General features: G+C 42.7%; 1 protein-coding gene and 1 pseudogene across 1 annotated transcript; one reads left to right on the top strand and one right to left on the bottom strand.

Moving 5' to 3' along the window:
• The first annotated feature begins 1,022 nt into the window (after positions 1-1,022).
• Positions 1,023-10,887, top strand: tert (telomerase reverse transcriptase). The gene is made up of 17 exons (XM_031287194.2): positions 1,023-1,337; positions 1,989-3,300; positions 3,385-3,574; positions 3,663-3,816; positions 3,925-4,092; positions 4,310-4,471; positions 4,573-4,674; positions 4,762-4,847; positions 5,005-5,121; positions 5,264-5,335; positions 7,119-7,307; positions 7,702-7,828; positions 8,033-8,094; positions 8,527-8,651; positions 8,745-8,882; positions 10,211-10,368; positions 10,519-10,887. Exons 1-16 carry the CDS (start codon positions 1,122-1,124, stop codon positions 10,312-10,314), a joined length of 3,324 nt encoding a protein of 1,107 aa, XP_031143054.1. The 5' UTR covers positions 1,023-1,121; the 3' UTR covers positions 10,315-10,368; positions 10,519-10,887.
• A 143-nt stretch (positions 10,888-11,030) lies between these two features.
• LOC116041298 lies at positions 11,031-20,631 on the bottom strand (annotated as a pseudogene).
• Positions 20,632-20,901: the final 270 nt, after the last annotated feature.

Here is a 20,901-nt window from a genome sequence, read left to right as displayed (position 1 = left end):
GAGTTTACAGACACGTCTCTGCTGATTGAGTATCACCTGTGACCTGAGCCGAGACACACCCACCAAACCAGAGAAAACATCTCAAACATAGATTTAATATTTACAGTCTATGCAGTTTCTCTCTCTCTCTCTCTCTCTCTCTCTCTCTCTCTCTCTCTCTCTCTCTCTCTCTCTCTCTCTCTCTCTCTCTCTCTCTCTCTCCCCCTCCCTCCCTCTCTCCCCGTGAGGTCGAAAATCCAGCTGTTCCACTAGCTGCTCCCTCTAGAGGTCTGGAGAACTTCCGTTGTGTAATCTGGATGCAGCGTTTTTTTGTTGCATTTGTTTTCTGGGTTTGTGTGCTTTTCTTTTTGCATCGTTTCATATTTGCAGCGCGTTTATCTATTTGGTTGTGTTGTGTGTATTTGCAGCGCGTTTATGTATTTGGTTGTGTTGTGATATTTGCAGCGCGTTTGCTGAATGCTGCGCATGTGTTGTCAAATTAATGAAGTTGTTTTTGTTTTTGCATCGCTTCTTTTTTCGGGGTTTGCGTGCTTTTCTTTTTGCATCATTTTTTATTTGCAGTGCGTTTATGTATTTGGTTGTGTTGTGGTATTTGCAGCGCGTTTGCTGAATACTGCACATGTGTTGTCAAATTAATGAAGTTGTTTTCTTAATTTGCTTGTGTTTTGTCTATTTGCGTGTGTTTTCTTAAGTTGCAGGGCGTTTGCCCCTGTCGGCCAACTTATATCTGTACATAGTAGTCAAAAGTTAGCAGTATTACTGTGTAGCCTACTTTGAGAGCAACAAAAAGCATAACATTTTTTATTAACTGTCAAAATGTTGGCACAAGAAAATGATTATCCTTTTTCAATTTGCACACGAAACTGTCAATTTTCACATCTATTAATGCAAAAGACAACATACCTTTTCTTGTTGGCTATTGGTCAACTGTAAATAGCGTGGGAGTACAGGGCTATCTGATTGGACACTTACAGTAAAGTAATCTCTCATTGGCTAAGGGTGACGCGGGCCCTTCAATGACAATTGCATGCTCGCAAACCACTGTTGTGTCTACCATGTCCTGACTAATAACCTACTATAGCTAATACATACATGCTTATAACACGGACATTTATGTCAGTATGTCTGCGACTGATATGAACCATACGCTCGACATTCTAAGGTCACTGTATCCGCACATACAGACACTGGAGGAGTTTGCGAACAGCATCGTGTTCAGAGAAGGACAGAGAGCAGTGCTCATTGAACAGTCCGACACAAACCGCTTCAAATCCTTCGTCAGGGGTGTTTTTGTATGCTTTGACAAGGAACTACAGCAAGTGCCAAGCTGCAACCAGGTATCTGTACCTTAAATTAAAAACTATTAAAAGCATGCCAGTTTCCTGTTGACCCGTAGCTTACACGACAGTAAAACCAGAGACTGTTTTGAGGATATTTGGTAAAACCTTGGTAGCTAACACTAGCTGTCGTGCTAACTGTTATTATCCTATGGCAGTGTTTTGGAGTAGTGTTCTACTTAAATATAACATACCATATAACACGCCATCCCTCAATTTTGGGTGTGAAAGAGTTGGGACCAATACATGTGCTTAGGGCTGAGGCAGGATATTTAAATGCAGTTCAACATTAAATGTAGCAGTAACTGTAAATGACGAGTACAGCTTATTACATGAAGGAAATCAATTTTATTGTGGAATTAAAAAAATATCGTAAATAAGAATTATAAGGGAGCAATCAATAGCTGTGTCGTGGATAATGTAACTAAGCATTGCATGCCAAATTTACATCAAAGTGTTGATAAGTCGTGATATATTATGGATGTCCAAACCACTAAGCTGCCAGGTTTATACAAGACTGAATTTGAGTTTATTAATGCAAAAATTGAAGGAACACGTCAGGACTTTAATGATATAACTCAAATGAGAGACACTTGTTATGTTGGCCAATAAAGCAGATTTTTGATGTTCTGTATTTTGTTTTCCCCACAGATCTGCACTCTACCTGAACTGCTGGCCTTTATCCTGAACACTCTAAAAAGAAAAAGAAAAAAAAACATCTTGGCACACGGCTACAAATTTCTGTCCCTAGCTCAGGAGGAGCGGGATGCAGACCACTTCAAATTCCAAGGAGATGTAACTCAAAGTGCTGCCTACATCCACGGCAGTGACATGTGGAAGAAAGTCACAATGCGCCTCGGCACAGACCTCACACGGTACCTGCTGGAGAGCTGCTCTGTGTTTGTGGCAGTCCCTCCTTCATGTGTTTTCCAGGTGTGCGGCGCTCCTGTCTATGACAGGATATCCATGACTACTTCCTCCACTGGGTTTTGTGTCCAGCCTCGGTCCAGGACACATAACGGTGCTCGGTTCGGAAGGAATCGAGGTGCAGTGACGTTGAAAAGGAGACAGGGAGTTGAGAATCCTACTGTCAGCAAGACAAGAAACAGAAGGGGTGTAAGAGTGAAGGAGCGGAAAAGGAAAAGAGAAATTGATCTGAAGGATGAGGAGGAAATGATGACTTGTTCAGGAAAGAGGAGACGGGTAGGACAGCAAGAGCCCACACACGAAATGCAACAGGTGTGCTGTGAAACAGCGGAGGAAGAGCAGCCCATGTCTGTGGAACAAACACTATCTACAAAGTCTTTGGAAAATGCCACTACTGGTTCCAAACAGCCTGTTGAAATGCAAACAACCATAATTCCCTTGGAGGGAGGACCCAGTTGGAGATCGGGGATTTTCCCCCCTTTGCCTCCCTCGCAATGCTTTATCCGCACACTGGGATTCCTGTATGGGGGAAGGGGCATGCGTGGCTTCCTTCTCAACAGGAAGAAAAAGAGTGCTGATGGATGCAGAAGGCTACAAGGGCAAGATTTGGTACGGACAGTCTTCTTTGAGGGATTGGCGTATCTAAACGGGCTGGAGAGGAAGCCAAAGAAACTCCCTCGGCGCTTCTTTAACATGGTCCCCCTGTTCAGTCAGCTGTTGCGTCAACACAGGAGATGTCCCTACAGCAAAATACTGCAGAGGATGTGCCCAGTGGGGCAGGAGAGAGATGCAGAACAAGGGGAACTAAGCTCCATCTCTCAACACTGTGCGCCTCACCGGGTCTACCTGTTCGTCAGGGAATGCCTCTCCACTGTGATCCCTCAGGAGCTATGGGGCTCCCACCACAACCGACTTCTTTTCTTTTTCAGGGTCAGGGGCTTCTTGCGCAGTGGCAAGTTTGAGAGGCTTTCACTGGCTGAACTGATGTGGAAGATAAAGGTGAATGACTGTGATTGGCTGAAGATCAGTAAAACAGGTAAGATTGTCATAGATGGTGAACTCATTTTCTCGTGCTTTTGTGTATTTTGGGCCGACTTCACCAAACCACTCTCATCTGCAGGCAGGTTCCCGCCCAGTGAGCTCTCATACCGGACACAGATCCTGGGTCAGTTCCTGGCTTGGCTTCTGGACGGCTATGTTGTAGGCCTGGTTCGAGCCTGTTTCTATGTCACTGAGAGTGTGGGCCAGAAGAACGTTGTCAGGTTCTACAGACAGGAAGTCTGGGCAAAACTGCAGGACATAGCCTTCAGGTTCACACATATACACACTCCTGCAAAGGTTTACACTCCTGCAGTCACGGGACACACAAGCTCACAAACCATTTTTTTTGTGATTTAGAGGTCACCTCTCCAAAGGCCAGATGGAGGAGTTGACTCCGGCTCAGGTGGCATCCCTTCCCAAAGCCACCGTCATCTCGCGCCTTCGCTTCATTCCCAAGACTGATAGCATGAGGCCTATCACACGCGTCATAGGGGCAGATCCCAAAACCAGGGTACATCTCGATAATGACGTTGGAAATTCATCCATACACATCCATTATTTGTGCTTCATTACATGTTGTGAAGCGTAGGCATTAAGGACATTTCTTTTCCCCCTGCAGCTCTACCGAGGGCGTGTCCGGGACTTGCTGGACATTCTGCGGGCCTGTGTGCGCTCCACTCCATCCCTCCTGGGCTCCACAGTGTGGGGGATGACAGATATCCACAAGGTGTTGCGCTCCCTAGCTCCAGCCCAGAAGGACCAGCTACAACCCCTCTACTTTGTCAAGGTTGGTTTTTGTCTCCCGGTTTGTTAATTGTACTGGCAGAGACTGACAAAATGTTAGTGATGTATTTAATGCGGTTATATGTATTCATTTTTATGATGATACTGCTACTAAAAGCGTTATCTTGTAGTTTTAGCATAATGTGAAAGTATGTTTCGGTCTTTTGTTAAATGCTGTTTTCCTCTTTCATTCATTCATTCATTATGTCTCTGCATTTAAGGTGGATGTGAGCGGAGCCTATGAGAGTCTGCCTCATGACAGACTCATTGAAGTGATTGGCCAGGCTCTGTCACCTGTCCAGGAAGAACTCTTTACCATCCGCCGCTATGCCAAGATCTGGGCTGATACCCACGAGGGCCTGAAAAAGTCCTTTTTGAGACAGGTACCGTCATGTGCACACATTGTGTGTGTGTGTGTGTGTGTGTGTGTGTGTGTGTGTGTGTGTGTGAGAGAGAGACGAGTTTCTCATGTTTTATAATACAGGCAGATTTACTGGAGGATAACATGGGATCCACCAACATGAAAGGCTTTGTGACGTCACTGCAGAAAAGGGGAAAAGTTCATCACGCCATACTGGTAGAGCAGGTGAGGGTGACACCCTTCAAATGTTTCTTAAGATAACGGAAGGTGTGATAATTCTTTCAACCTGTGCATTTCATTTCTTTCTTTCAGCATTTCTGCTCAGATCTTCATGGCAGAGAGGCGTTCCAGTTCTTCACCCAAATGCTCACTGGCAGCGTTGTTCAGTTTGGCAAGAAGTAAGCATCACCAAAATGAAATAGACCTATTTGTGATTAGCTTGTCATAGCTCATTTGGAAATGCGATCACATGCAAAGAACTTGGTACGGAAACACATTTCACACTTATTTTGCCCCGTTTTATTTACAATCTGATTTTGGCCCTTTGTTTTTCAGAACATACCGTCAGTGCCGAGGGATTCCTCAGGGATCGGTTGTGTCCAGTCTGCTCTGCTGTCTCTGCTACGGTCACATGGAGAATATCCTGTTCAGAGACATAACTGCAAAGAAAGGGTACAGCAGACGGCTGTGGATTTCAGTTCACTTCAACTTCTATAGATGTAATAACATGTCTGCAGCAGCAGAGGGCAGTGTTTCTGTATTGTAGCTCCTTTCTATTTATTCTATGTGTTATTTTCCTCTCTGTGTTCTGTAGATGTTTGATGAGACTGGTGGATGACTTCCTTCTGATCACCCCTGACTTACAGGAAGCACAACGCTTTCTCAAGTATGACACACACACACACCATATGTTTTAGACAAGAGGTGACGACAGTTGCATAAATGTAATCAGAATCAGAAGAGTTATTGTCATTGTACAAAATAAGCAACGACACTTTTAGCAGCAGTTCACCCAGTATTATAAATCTAAATCTAAAAGACAAGAAATAAATAGTAAAACAACAAATTAGAAAGAAATATACACACAAAATGTATATACACACAGAATTAGAAGAAATATATACACAAAAATAGAAAGAAATATACATATAGTTTAAACATCTGTAAGATTAATAATGATCTTTATTTGTAGAGTACTTTTCAAACCCCAGTTATGAAGTGCTTCAAACACAACAGCAAATTGAAATCAACACATTTTCCAAGCAAGTTATAAAATGTATTCAATTATGTAATAAGATAGATATACCAAATTCTAGAAATATAAGAAAAGAATAAAGAGACAATTCAAGACATTTAAAAAAAAAAAGTATATATGTTGATATATACTATATAAAAGTATGCATTAAGAAAATAATTAAAAGATGTTACTGATTTAGCAAGATAATTTACTTGGGTTGTTTCAGGGCCCTGACTGCAGATGCTCCATCCCCTTTAGATCAAAGCCAGGCCACTGAAACGGATAAAATACCTCTGCCTGAGGAAGGCAACAAAGAGCCTTAAAAGTAATCAATAAGATCATAAAATCATTCCTGAAACATCCTGGGAGCCAGCGTAAGCAGACTGAAACGGTAGTGATGTGATCATACCGCTTAGTTCTGGTTCAAAGCCTGGCAGCGGGGCTCTGTACAGTCTGTAGTCGAGTTAATAGATGTTTGTTTTGTCTTGCTATAATCAGCGTGTGAGGAGATAAAAACTAGAGATGGCCCGATACCATTTTTTGCTTCCCGATACCGATTCTGATACCTGAACTTGCGTATCTGCCGATACCGAGTACTGATCCGATACCAGTGTGTCATATATTTTATTATGTTTTAACAACTGTATACTACTATCTCTGTATGGATGTGATATGATTTCTATCTTTGTTGTCAGTCTGGCTCAGGTTAAACTCTTTGTGAAACATGAACAATGAATGCCACAGAACTTTCTTTTATTATCCAGTTTGACAGTCAGTTATAACGGAAAAAGAACATAAATAAACTACTTTAACGTAGATTTTCTTTAGGGCTTTATTACGTGGTATCGGATCGGTGCATTAACTCCAGTACTTCCCAATACAGATACCAGCGTTTTAGGCAGTATCGGAGCCGATACCGATACTGGTATCGGTATCGGAACATCTCTAACGCACAATTATTATGTCTTTAAAATGTCAAATAGAAAGTATTTAAAAAAAAAACAACTATTACTATTAAACAAAACACCAATGTTTCTTGCAACAGCTTGGATCTGTTCTAACAAGGAAAAGGTAGATGGCAGAATTTGTTTACAGATGTGCCCGGGACTCATTATCAAGCATATCTGTAATTTTCTGAAATTACCACCCCAATCTGACCTTTTAAACAGTATCATCATCACTGCTTCTCTGACACTGACATCTGTTGCTATGGAAAACAATAAACTATCAGAGAAACATACACATGATGTGTTTTTAGTTCCCAGTGTCCATGATTTCTTTAAAAGGAGGTAGTATCTGTATCAGCCAATCCATACAGGGCTCCACATTCTTTCTTTTTAATGGAAAAAGTCGGAGAGACAAATTTGACATACTGTAATATGATGCTGAATCTGTAATGTAGCGGTTGATGACACTTGCACGTTATGTGTAGGACCCTGCTGGCCGGGGTACCACAGTATGGTCTGGTGGTCAACCCGCAGAAGGTGGCGGTCAACTTTCAGGTGTCTGGAAACATGGGCTCCTGTCCCGGCATTCGAGTGCTGTCCCCTCACTGCCTCTTTCCCTGGTGTGGACTGTTGCTGGACACGCACTCACTGGACATCTACAAAGACTATTCTAGGTAAAGCATGCCTCCAGTTGTAATTATACTGTAGAAATATTGCCTCAAGTGTGCTTCTTGCGTAAATTATTGAACTTTTGGAGTCTTTATGGTTTCTTGTAAGCTGAGCGAAACCCCCTCTCTCCTGTACTTTGTACCTACCCATAAACATTCTTGGTGACAACTCCCAGTTGGATGATTAATTTTCCTGAGTCATTTCCATAACCTGCCTATATCTATTAGCAGTATTCTTTATGGCAGCTTCTCTTGCAATATTGTTTAATGGCTTAAAAGTTCTCTTGTAGTTTTTGCAGTTAGTCCGTGTTAAAGTTTGTGTGATTAATAACGTATCCGTATATCTATCTTTCCACACACACACACCCCCCCCCCCCCCCCTCCCCCCCATCTCTCAAAGCTACGCAGGCCTATCTTTGCGCTACAGCCTGACTTTGGGCTCGATCCACTCAGCTGGACGGCAAATGAGGAGGAAACTGATGGCTGTCCTCAGACTCAAGTGCCATGCCTTGTTCTTGGACCTGAAGGTCAGGGAAATTATGGTGCCTTCATTTGAGAAAAAAACCAAAACAACTTTAAATAAAGAGCTTGTCAAGTATCAGGCCCTCTACAAAGGTTTCGGTCTTCCACTCTAAAAGGCTCTTGACCCCACTATATGTTAAAATCAGCTGCAAGACAAACATACATACATCAGCTGTGTCACAGTTAAATGATTACCATGTACTTTTCAGACCAATTCTCTTGAGGCAGTCTACAAGAACATCTACAAGCTGGTGCTGCTTCATGCATGCAGGTAAAGACAGTCACCTGACTTTTGACTCTTTTTTTAAAAAAAACAAAAAAAAACAAAAAAAACAAATTCCAAACCTAAAATGCAATGTTAATTATGTACTGTCATTTTTACTGCCATCACATAATCTGCTAAGATACCACTGTTATTCAGATAAAATACATTCACTGGGCAATGCGAAAAATGTGTTTCCATTGCCTACCCAAAGTATTGAAATACAGTTCTGATAAACATAAATGTTCACTCTACTCACTTCCCCTTTCCAATGTGATCATTTTAATCTGCTATTAAAATAAACACAGGAACAGGTCAACGATCAATACCTGCACTGAGCTGAGAACTAATTGTACCGCTTTTTATCTCTGAATGTAAATATCTAAATGGGCAAGGCTCACCTCTGTTTTCATTTTTGTCTCCTTCTGTTTTTCTCTTTAGGTTCCACGTGTGTGCCCAGAGTTTGCCCTTTGGTCAGATAGTTGCTAAGAACCCTGTCTACTTTCTGCAGATGATATTGGATATGGCCGAATACGCCAATCAGCTCATCAGGCTCAGCAACAAAGGCAACATTTCCCCTTCGTACATCTGTAAAAAATATAATTTAAGTTATAAATGTATTTTCAGCATTTTCTTTTTATTTCTTCCCTTTTCTCCAGGACTGATTTTAGGCAATAAGGCCCAGACTGGCATTATGCAGTATGAAGCAGTGGAGCTGCTTTTCTGTCTTTCCTTCTTGCTAGTGCTGTCACAACACCGTCCTCTCTACAAGGATCTGCTCCCATACCTGCACAAACGTATGTACCCTCAGGAAACACATACACAACAATACCACACAGGAACCATGCCAGGGCATTTAACTTTGTGCAAAAGCTATTATCATGAGAAGAGGCCAAAGGTGAAGATGGATTTTTTTTTAATTAGCATGACTATCTAATCTAAACTAATCTGCACAATCAGTGTCAAAACGATTTCTGTTGGTGCAAGGTGTTAAAATCCTCCACGGTTAGATTTCTGTCACAACTGCAATGAAATGAAGAAAAAAAAAAAGATTTACAGACTCTTCCTGTCGCTGTCAGGAGATACTAATAATTAATGAGCCACTCGGGCATAAAATGTGCACATCCTCTCTCTCAAATCATATTCTTGCTGCCGTGTGATGGCTACAAATATTCAATCAACTGCACGGAAAAGATCCAACATTCTACAACTCACTGGTCAAACCGAATGGCAGTAGTGATGTCGCTGCAAAATGGTAAGTCCCTGGATTACTCTCATATCGATGGCTTTATTCCTCAGCCATTCTATTTCATACGTGCTTCGCTATTGGTTTACCCATTGAGGCTCCGCCTTGGCACCCTGAAACAGATATTTACACTCACCGCCCAATCAGGAGGTGACTACCCTGGGGTGACTACGACAAGGAGGGCAGTTTATAATGAGTAAGACCCAGCCACCCTCTTCAGAGACGAACCATCTTCACACCACTACCCCGCCGCCCCCCCATCCCTCCGAAGACCTGCCTGGCCTTTTTTCGCCTCTGCTGCAGGGGGGCGCACTCCACCAGGAGCATTGCCTCATCAGCCACACTGTTGAGGGGAATGACAGTGGAGGGCATCTGCCTGGCAGTGTCCTGGTCCTCTACATCCACTTTGGTGCCGCCATATCTCATGGACACCCTCTGGGTCTGGTTGATGCTCCTAGCTTGGAGCGTGGGATTAGGTTATGGAACCCCAAGGCGAGTGGTGTCAATGGCCTGACTTTTTAACTTTTTTCGCTCAGTCAGCAGTTAGTTCCAATATGTTGTGTTGGTTTTGAGCCCAGCTGGGAGTACATCACCTCCCTCTGGTGGTAACCAATAGCGAAGCCCGTTAGGGGGCGTAGCATGTATGAAATAGAAAAAGTAGTTACAGTAGGTAACTCCAGTTCTATGAATTCAAGCATAACCCTGCTGGCCTCTGTTGTATTTCCTTTGCTGAGTTTTTCCACAAGTGAGATGGGCAGCGGGCGGTTGCACTTCGATTTTACAGGTGCTGCAAATAGTTCAAGTGGATAGATTTTACAGTTCACCACCAAAGAGGTAAAAAAAAGCATCTTCCTGTCTTAGCTGTCATCTTCTTGACAGGGAAGCGCAGTCTGGAGAGACGTCTGGGGGATCTGAGGCTGGCCAGGGTTCGACAGGCCACTAACCCCAGGACACCAGTCGACTTCCTGGCCATCCAGATGTAGACTACCAGCTAGCCCCAATTAAAGCTCCCGAGACAACCATTAAACCCTCAACAGGTAAGTATTAATTCTAGCTTCTCTAAAATGTTTATGTTGTGAGTTTGGTCTATTTTTGTACTACTTGAAAATGTGGCCACATTTTACCAAATTTCTGTCAAAATTAAAGTACAAACTTTTTTTTTTTTTTTTTTCTTGTCTCATCCTCAGGTTTGAAATCAGTGATTTGGATTTATCTTATCTTCAGTGTGCCAAAAAAATGTAATGTATCCAAAAGAGGCTTTAGGAACGGAGAGGCGTAAAGATAAAGTCTTTAGACAGCTGATATAAAACACTTTAAACAGTGATTAATCTCAGTCATAAACAAAGAAGATATGACATTTATTCGTCACTTGTATGTAAATAAGTTCACCGAAATATTGTCAGCTATTAGTCAAATGACAGCTGGAAGTGGATGTTTTGTGACATGGCCGTGTTTCAATATGATGTGTTAGAATGAATGTTATTTCCATCATGTACACTACACAACACTATGTACAAAGGAAAGACTTTCAATGTTAAATAAATCCAGTTTTGTTATCGGGAAAACAAATGTGAGTTGTCAGGTCTTGATGAATTCTGATAAATGTAAACATTAAAAATCAGTAGGAAAGTCTATATAACAGTTCAGCATGACTAATTATAAGTCAGCTGTCTGGTGAATTAAGATGAGATTTCACAGAAGCACTGGTAAAGATCAGGATGTCCCTTTCTGTTCAGTAACTTTGTTACTTGCAACATTTTCTTAAGCTCTCTGGTTCTGCTGTTCCCGTGTTTCAACCTCAAAGCCGTCGTTGCAGTAGGGATTTAGGTCGGTGCGAGCAGAGGACTTCTTGATTCTACAGCAGATCAGTTTGTAGAGAGCCACCAGAGGGATGGAGATCACAGGTAGTACACAGAGGAGGATGATTATGGCAAACACCCAGTCTGGATAGGGCTTCACTTCAGTTTGGGGGAATAGTTCCTGAAGAAAAAGACAAAGCAGTATCAAATGTAATGTATAGAATATTGTAACAATATTACTTTTGAAAATGAAGTTGAACATAAGGCTGCACAATTAATCGCAATATTTGTTAAAGGCAAAATCAAACCATTCTGGATCACACATTGTGTTCTGCAGAGACAAATGTTATCCTAAGGACTAAAGAAAACATCTTTGATTGCTACAGATCCTCACAAAAATTGCACTATAATTTTAGTTGTGTTCATTTTAACATTTTTCAATAAAAATCTGAATAATGATACAAAAATAATCATTCCCTCCAATATCATAAATCGTATCGAAATCGAATATCAGTCAAAAATAATCGCAATTAGATATTCTCCTCATATCGTGCAGCCCTAGTTGAACAATAGACTCACATTTTGTGAGATTTTCCTTTTCTCTTTATTCTCTCTCTTTAAAATAGATATCACTCACAAAACTGTGCGCTAAGTATGAAGCTACCACCAGCGAGCGATTACATTAGCTTCGTGACTTAAAAGTCACTTTGTTGAACCAAGAAAAACTTCTAGCGTAACTGCCAATAAACTGCAACTCACTTTAATTTTTTAGTTGTAAACAAAGAAGATAAAACATGCTAATTGGTTAGCTGTAGAGGTGCTGGTATACTTATTTAGCTGTTTCACCCTCATCCATATAGCTTTATATTTAGCATACAGACATGAGAGTGCATCAATCTTCTCACCTAACTCTGCAAAAAGCAAATAAGTGTATTTCCAAAAATATCCAACTATTAATTTAAACCTGCAATAATGTATTTATTTTTGGCTGTTTGAGGTCCGTGCAAGACACTGTAACAGCCGCACTGACATATTATCATCATATAAGGTTATTATGGGGAACATTGGCAAATATATCCAGCAGACACAAAGCAAAATTTGCATTTATTTGGAATGGTGTTTTCACGCGAATATTCACTCTCTTTTAGCTCTGTTTTTGGTCTTCACCAACTCTTTGGGAAATGCCTGGTTTCTTAGCTGCTCACCTATGGTCACCAGCTAGTCGCTAACTTTTGTGTGCCGTTTAGTGCTGTGCAGGTAGTGTACAGATAGTTTAACAGGACTTTTCTTTCTAAAAAAAGAATAGTTCTTCTGAAGCGCTGATTATTGTAATGAGACTGAAGCAAAATGGTAAATTTGTGGGCATTAAAATCTAAACCAGAGAGTAATAGTGATCATTTTCTGTGGGTTTGTCTCACAACATTTTTTATTAACTTTTAGGATTTTTAGGGATTCACACAATATACTAAATTCTAAATATATACTAAAACATTCTTAATATTCTTAAACATCGTAACATCTCCATGTCAGTACCCTTTACTTGCTTACATAGGCTGGGTTCCATGTGGGATAAGATGGGGTTGTCTGTGCCTGGACGACCACGTAGGCAATCAACACCACCAGGAGCATTAAAGGACTGATCACCATCCAGCATGCCTTCCAGAAGATGTTAGGCCTATTCCCAGTCATGAAATAGATGTCTTCACTGAAACTGTCAGAAGTTATGGGAACAAGAGAAAAAGGTTAACACGTTGGGATCTAAATTGTCTTAAGCTCATAAGATGAAACAGAATCAAAGAACAGATGAACAAGTTACTTTTTCATTCCACAGGCATAAATGACTCCAGTAATCTCAAAGAATGAAACAATTAGCAGAGGTACAGAGCCCACGTAGCTGTTGAAGACCTCAAACCAGTAGTTCCCAGAACCCAGGGTGAAGATGAGAGCCGTCAAGAAGGCTACCGCAGATGATCGCTAAGGAAGTGAGAAAAAAAGCTCAAGGGGGAGTTCAAAGGGGAAAACATGTATCCCTCATAACTTTTAGAACAACTTAAGCTGATTTGCAGGCACCTGTTACGAGTTCTTTTGGGATCCACTTAGGCACTAGTTTGAGGTCGTTGATGGGCGTGAGGACTCCCTCTATGTTGCCAAACATGGAGGAGAGACCCAAGCTGAAGAGCATGACGAAGAACAGTATGGCCCATATCTGCGAGCCTGGCATCTCTATCACTGCTTCTGTGAACACAATAAAAGCCAGGCCGGTACCTGACGCGCTCTGTGGGAGAGAGGCAAGAAAGTAATGAGGAAGCATGAACTGACCGTACATATTTGAACGGTACATGATGTACTGTACTCCAGAGAAAGAAAGGGGAGGTGACAACCAGGATTTATGGGGAGAGGGAAATTAGAAAAATGAGACTCAGGCAAAAAGAATGCAATGTACAAGATTGGATGTGTTTTCAAAGTTACAATACCTGGTCAAGGAAGGTTTGCAGGTCACAGTGCGTCAGGTCCAGACTGGCCACCTCACCTGGAGATGTTTGATTTATATACTCGAGCCAGTGATCATAGTTCTCCACAGTTATGTTCTGGTCTGAAAACTCAAAGTAGTTGGTAAGAGCCAAGATGTTTCTGCAGATGAGATACAAAAAGAATCAGCCTCTTTGGTATCAGCAAGAAGCTTTGGAATTACATAAAGAATTACATAAAGGAATTACATAAAGTATGTGTGTGTACATACCCCTTAATACAGGAGTTGTAGGCGGTAGTGGCTTTAAATCCCAGGATGGCGAAGATGGGAATGGAGGCGTAAAGAGATGTGGCACTATTTATTACTCCTATTAGAACAGCATCCCTCTCACAGTTGTTTCTAATGGGCACAGAACAGGAAAAAGACATACACAAATCCTCCCAATTTTACTGAGGGTGTTAAGGAGTTTTAGTGCTTACCTCTCTTCGTTGTAGCTGGAGAAAGCTATGAGACCTCCAAAGGCTACAGAGAGAGAGAAGAAGATCTGGGTGGAAGCGTCCAGCCACACCTGAGGGTTCTTCAGTATCTCCCACTACAAGCGTGCGTAAACACAGCACATCAGGTCATTGTGTCTGGCATACAATCTTACATAAACCTGTATTGGCAACAAGTGACCAAACTCACATCAGGAGTGAAGAGGTACACCAGTCCATCAGTTGCTCCAGGCAGAGTGAGGGCACGGATCAGGAAAATAGTCAGCACCAGGTAAGGGAATGTGGCTGTCACATACACAGCCTGAAACATGCAAACATATGATATAGCATTATTTATTAACTCTTTCTTTCTACATCTTACTGTAGGGATGTATGGTACAGTGGTTGATTTTGAAATAGCACATTCTATTTTTTCCACCAGATAAACAGACCTTTCCCATGGACTCGATGCCTTTGATGAAGCAGATGTAGACCACACACCAGGCACTGGCCAGACAGATGACCAACCACCACTGCAGGGAGCCGCTGGTCTCGATGTCAGGTGTGATGTTCAGGGTCTCCCGGTACCAAAAGTAGTTCACTGGAGTGCTCTTCTCACACTCCACATTACAGCCTATTTGGATGCAGACACAAGCGAGAACGTGGCATCTATGGAATTCTATAAGGGCTTAATCATTTTAGTTAGTGTTTATTTTGGTTTAAACATGAGTTAACCTTCGTAACGCAGTTCATGTACTTTCAGAGTGCGAATTGTGCAAAGTATAAAAGTTTCTTTTGTATCCTATCAAGAGATGTTTTCCCGCATTGTTGCATTTAGTATTAGTAGTATAGTAAGTAATACTATTTTAAAAACAATGTATCACCATGAAATTGATTTAAATAGGATTGAATATGATTATGATTACTGAAAACAAATGAGACCATGATGATTTTTGCTCTTAGCATGTCACTAATTCCACTATCTGTCACTGAGCTTTAAGAGCATGATCTTTTGTGTTGTTGTGGTGCAGAATCCTTTTGTGTCAGGAAACAATAAAAATCCAATAGTTTTCCTGACCTGGATTGCAGCGTAAAGCCTGATAGTTAGGAGTCCTCTTCCATAGTGTACCTCGATTTCTCAAACTGAATTTGAATGAATGAATTAATCTGAATTTTACATATAGTGGCATAGGCAAAACTTCTGTCAGTGTGGCAGTAGCAAGCACAGTGTGACAGTAAAGGTATCAAGAGCAGCTAGAATGACTGGTGGGGTTTCTTGTTACCTGTGTGGTTATCATTGAGTGGACACTGGCTCCAAGGCAGGGGGTTTTGGAAAGAGTGAAATAAATACCACAGCACCCAGGCCAGGATGGTGTTGTAGAAAATGCCTACCAGGAATGACACCAACATGGAGGCAATTCCTACACACAGGAAATAAAGGACATTTCCAATACCACAAAGAGTTTCAGCTCTTGAAATAAAGAAGAATCTGACAAATAAAAATCCTAATAAATGTTACTAATAATTCTAGGTCACCCACCGACTCCACCCAGTAGTGGTGAGATGGAGTTCCAGACACCAATGCTGCCCATGCGGAGCCTCTGTCCTATAGCCAGCTCCAGGTAGAGCAGGGGGAGGCCCTCAAACACCAGCGCTATCAGGTAGGGGATGAGGAATGCACCTGAAGACATGAAGTTAACATTTACCTCATAGTTAAACATCAGCTAGATTAGTCCTCAGACCTTAGTATTCATCAACATACTTTGAAGAAAATGTGCTGTTTGAACCAATGTTAGTAAAACAAATGACAACTAGACATTGGTGCAAAACGAACCTAGGGGTTAATAACAGATGTGTACCCACTCGACCGTTCTCTGGGACATGTTTTCATGCTAATCGAATGTGTTTGTAGCTTGAAACAAGCTAGCGCGGACCACTGATTAGCTTACAACGCTAGTATTCGGGGCACAGGGAAAGCAAAAACAAATCGCTATTTTATACCACTAAAAAGGCTCAAAATATCACCAAACTTCAACGTTAGCATAATGAGGTTCCCTAAATGTTAACCGAAGCATTGAGAACTTTGTAAGTGTACAGACAGTTTATTAAAAAGATAGATTAGAAAGACAGTAGCTCCCAAGACGGCAGCCGCCTGTATACGAGAACGCAACTGTCTTTATTCTCATTGCTTCGGTTAACATTTAGGGAACCCCATTATGCTACCGTTGAAGTTTGGTGATATTTTGAGCCTTTTTAGTGGTATAAATAGCGATTTGTTTTTACTTTCCCTGTGCCCCGAATACTAGCGTTGTAAGCTAATCAGCGGCCCGTGCTAGCTTGTTTCAAGCTACAAACACATTCGATTAGCATGAAAACATGTCCCAGAGAACGATCGAGTGGGTACACATCTGTTATTAACCCCTAGGTTTGTTTTGCGCCGGAATTGTACTTTTAAGTGATCCCTGTAATTAATTGCAAGTAGCCAAAAACACAAATCCAGTCAGGCTAGTAGTAATGTAATATGATCAGGGCCAAATGCGGTTAAAAATTAACTTTGGTGGGTAACATTTTAAAGTTACTAGACAATTTGGCCAGTGATGAATGAAGCAAACAACACTGCGTCTGTTTGAACCGTCAGGCTGCAGAAATGTTTCCAGATTGGTCTGTTTTCCGCCAAGCAATTTGTGTTGCTGTGTGGGCAGTTTTGTGTGTGTTTGGCTTGGAAACCTACTCTTTTTCTGGCAACACTGCTTGTAGTACTAATCCTACATTTCCCATGAACACTATGTTGTGACATGTTGTACAACCGTTAGCACTTGCCTAGCGTGCATGGTATAGATTACGAGCTACGCTAAAACGGAGAAGACGAATGGAACAGCGCCAAACAAACCAGAGGAGCTGGATTTAAAGTAAAGTTAGTTAGGAAAAAAACAAAAGTGGCTAGTAGAAAGTCTGATTGGCTGGTAACTTTAAAAATCGACTAGCCGTGTTGGCTGGTAATCAAAAAAGTAAATTTAAAGCCCTGAATATGATAATGGCATCATATAATAGCATTACATTACATTACATTACATGTCATTTAGCTGACGCTTTTATCCAAAGCGACTTACAATTAAGTGCTTTCAACTGTGAAGGTTCAAACTCCAGACCACAAGTAGTAAGTGCAAATACAGTAGCTTTAAATAGGCAAAGCTACAAAGAGACAAATGAAAGTGCAGGTTCGAAAGTGCAAGTTCAAGAATTTTTTATTTTTTTTTTAATCCGAGGTGTAGTCGGAAGAGATGCGTTTTTAGCCTTTGGCGGAAGATGTGTAGGCTTTCGGCCATCCTGATATCGATGGGGAGCTCGTTCCACCATTTGGGAGCCAGGACAGTGAACAGTCGGGATTTCGTTGAGTGATTAGTTCTCCCTCGCTGTGAGGGGGCAGCCAGTAGTTTGGCTGATGCAGAACGAAGTGGGCGGGTTGGGGTATATGGTTTGACCATGTTCTGGATGTAAGCGGGTGCTGATCTGTTCGTGGCCCTGTACGTAAGTACTAGTGTCTTGAAGCGGATGCGGGCCGCAATTGGTAACCAGTGAAGAGAGCGGAGGAGCGGTGTAGTGTGAGAGAACTTGGGGAGGTTGAAGACAAGTCGAGCCGCTGCATTCTCAATGAGCTGCAGGGGTTGGATGGCACATGCAGGCAGGCCAATCAGGAGGGAGTTGCAGTAGTCTAGACGTGAGATGACTAGAGCCTGAACCAGAACCTGAGCCGCTTTCTGCGTTAGAAGGGGACGTATCCTTCTGATGTTATGCAGCATGTATCTACACGATCGGGTGGTTGCAGCAATGTTAGCAGTGAAGGAGAGTTGGTCGTCAAGTGTTACACCCAGGTTTCTAGCAGTCTTGGTGGGGACTACTATAGAGTTGTCAATTGTTATAGTCAGGTCTTGGGTAGGAGAGCCCTTCCCTGGAAGGAAAAGGAGCTCGGTCTTGTCGAGGTTGAGTTTCAGATGGTGTGTGGACATCCAAGAAGAGATGTCAGTCAGACAGGCCGAGATACGTGCTGCTACCGGAGTTTCAGACTCAGGAAAGGAGAGAATTAGTTGGGTGTCATCTGCGTAGCTGTGATACGAAAAGCCGTGCGACTGAATGACAGACCCGAGAGAGTTGGTGTACAGAGAGAAGAGGAGGGGACCCAGGACTGATCCCTGAGGAACCCCAGTTTTAAGTGGGCAAGGTTCTGAGCTAGACCCTCTCCAGGTTACCCGGTAGGTTCGGTCTGCCAGGTAAGATGTGAGTAATGAGAGCGCAGAGCCTGAGACACCCAGATTTCGGAGTGTCGAAATGAGGATCTGGTGGTTCACTGTGTCAAAGGCAGCAGAAAGATCGAGAAGGATGATAATGGAAGAGAGAGAGGTTGTTCTAGCGATGTGAAGCTGCTCAGTGACAGCAAGGAGGGCAGTTTCTGTTGAGTGGCCAGCCTTGAAGCCAGACTGGTGGGGATCAAGAAGGTTGTTCTGGTGGAGATAGGTAGAGAGTTGATTATAAATGGCACGCTCAAGAGTTTTAGATAGAAATGGAAGAAGGGAGACGGGTCTATAGTTATTTACATCAGAGGAGTCGAGTGTTGGTTTTTTGAGCAGTGGGGTCACTCTTGCCTCTTTGAGGGTGTCAGGGAAACAGCCAGTTGACAAGGAGATGTTAATGAGATGGGTGAGGAAAGGAAGGAGGTCCGGAGCAATAGACTGGAGAAGGTGAGAAGGGATAGGATCCAGGGGGCAGGTGGTTGGGCGGGCAGAGGTAATCAAAGTAAGAATTTGGTTTGGAGATAAAGGGGTGAAAGAGGAAAGAGTACTGGAAGTGATGGATGGTAAGGTGATTTCAGGAGGTGTGGTTGAGAATGAAGAGCGTATGTCATCTATCTTTTTTACAAAGTAGTTGACAAAGTGGGTTGGTAGGAGGGAGGAGGTGGACTGGGGGAATCTAGGAGGTTAGAGAAGATGGAAAAAAGTTTTTTGGGGTTCGAGAAAGAGGATTCAATTTTGGTTTGATAAAAAGAGCTTTTGGCTGCAGAAATAGAGGCAGTGAAGGAGGAAAGAGACTGATAGGTAAGCAGATCATCTGGGTGTTTAGATTTCTGCCATTTCCTTTCCGCTGCCCGTATAGTTGATCTTTCAGCACGTACTGAGTCAGATAACCACGGAGCTGGGGAGGATTTGCGAGCCTGTCGTGAAGTAAGAGGGCAGAGAGTCGAGAGAGGAGGATAGAGTAGAGAAGAGAGTGTCTGTGGCATCATTGGGAGACATGAGTAAGAAAGAGTCGGATGGAGGGAGGGTTGATAAAGTACATGCCGCCAGAGAAGAAGGAGAGAGTGAACGAATATTACGGCGGACAGGTATGGTGTCTCTTGAGATATGGTTGTGAGCTTGGGAGAGCGGGAGAGAGTAAGAGATGAAGAAATGGTCTGAGGTATGGAGTGGAGTAACAGTGAGGTTGGCTGTAGAGCAGTTTCTGGTGAATATGAGATCTAAGTGGTTGCCAGCTTTGTGAGTGGGTGGTGAAGGAGAGAGTGAGAGGGCAAAAGAAGAGAGAAGGTGAGAAAAGGCAGCTGACTTCTCTGTCTGGATGTTGAAGTCGCCCAGAAGTACCAGCGGAGGGTCAGTTTCAGGGATGTTTGAAAGAAGGACATCCAGCTCCTCCAAAAACTCTCCCAGAGGACCTGGTGGGCGGTAGATAACAATGATGACTAGTTGGACCGGATGGGTTATGGTGACAGCATGAAGTTCAAAAGATTGTGGAGTGAACTGTGGCAATGGGTAGAGAGAAAATCTCCACTTGGGGTTAATGAGTAGGCCTGTACCCCCACCTCTACCAGTGGGTCTGGGTGTGTGGGTGAAAGAGTAGGCAGAAGAAAGGGCAGCAGGGGTGGATGTGTTGGTCGGTGTAATCCAGGTCTCAGTGAGAGCAAGGAAGTCAAGGGATTTCAGGCTGGCAAAGCCAGAGATGAACTCAGTCTTGCGAGTGGCAGACTGGCAGTTCCACAGGCCACCTGCAACAAGGTGTTGAATGTGTGTGGAACGGGTGGGATAGGTAAGAGAGGTGGGGTTGCGGAAATGTTGCGAGCTAATGCGTGGTTTGTAGTATCTCCGAGAGGAAACACGGACAGGAATGGAGAAGCAGCACATTTCCAGATGAAGACACCGAGCAGTTAAGTGCGATAAAGATAAGATAAAGATAAGGTTAAGCCCACTTAGCCTCCCACGAAGACTCCCGCGTAGACTCCTTTGTCTTTGTCCTCCGAGTCTTTGTCCGATGAGGCTGCCGCTGAGGGTGCCGCTTCACGCAGTATTCTCCTCCATAGATTTGGCACAGATAAGGAAATCGCCAGACGTTTCCAACTCCCACTGCATAGCCGATACATTTTAACAGGTACTGAACCTTGTTGTCCCATTTGGGTCTCTCCTCCACCCCGGAGTCTTTTATTTTGCCCATCCTCAGCTGGAAAAAAAAGGCTTAGCACAATTCCAGCTCTGTTAGAAGGATGCAACTCTTCTAATCTTTAGTGGGCTGTCCTATCGGGTGCAGCTCTGAGTTTTACTGATTTTTTTTGAAGAAGTCAGGCCACCAGGGAGGGATTAAAAAAACATCAGGCAAAAATGATTTAATGGTTAAACCTCTCAGTTTGTTTAAAATGTGAGTGTGCCAAGACTCAGATTAATGGGTAACATGGTGATGCAGATTTAATGTTATACAGTCGGATGCAGTCAATAAAAAGACACCGTGACGGTTGTACCATGGCAGAGCCATATCTTTATTCAATTAATCAAACAGGGGACACATGCTCAC

Source organism: Sander lucioperca, chromosome 16, assembly GCF_008315115.2.
Source record: "Sander lucioperca isolate FBNREF2018 chromosome 16, SLUC_FBN_1.2, whole genome shotgun sequence".
Lineage (NCBI taxonomy): Eukaryota > Metazoa > Chordata > Actinopteri > Perciformes > Percidae > Sander > Sander lucioperca.
This window is presented reverse-complemented; position numbering and strand designations above follow the sequence as displayed.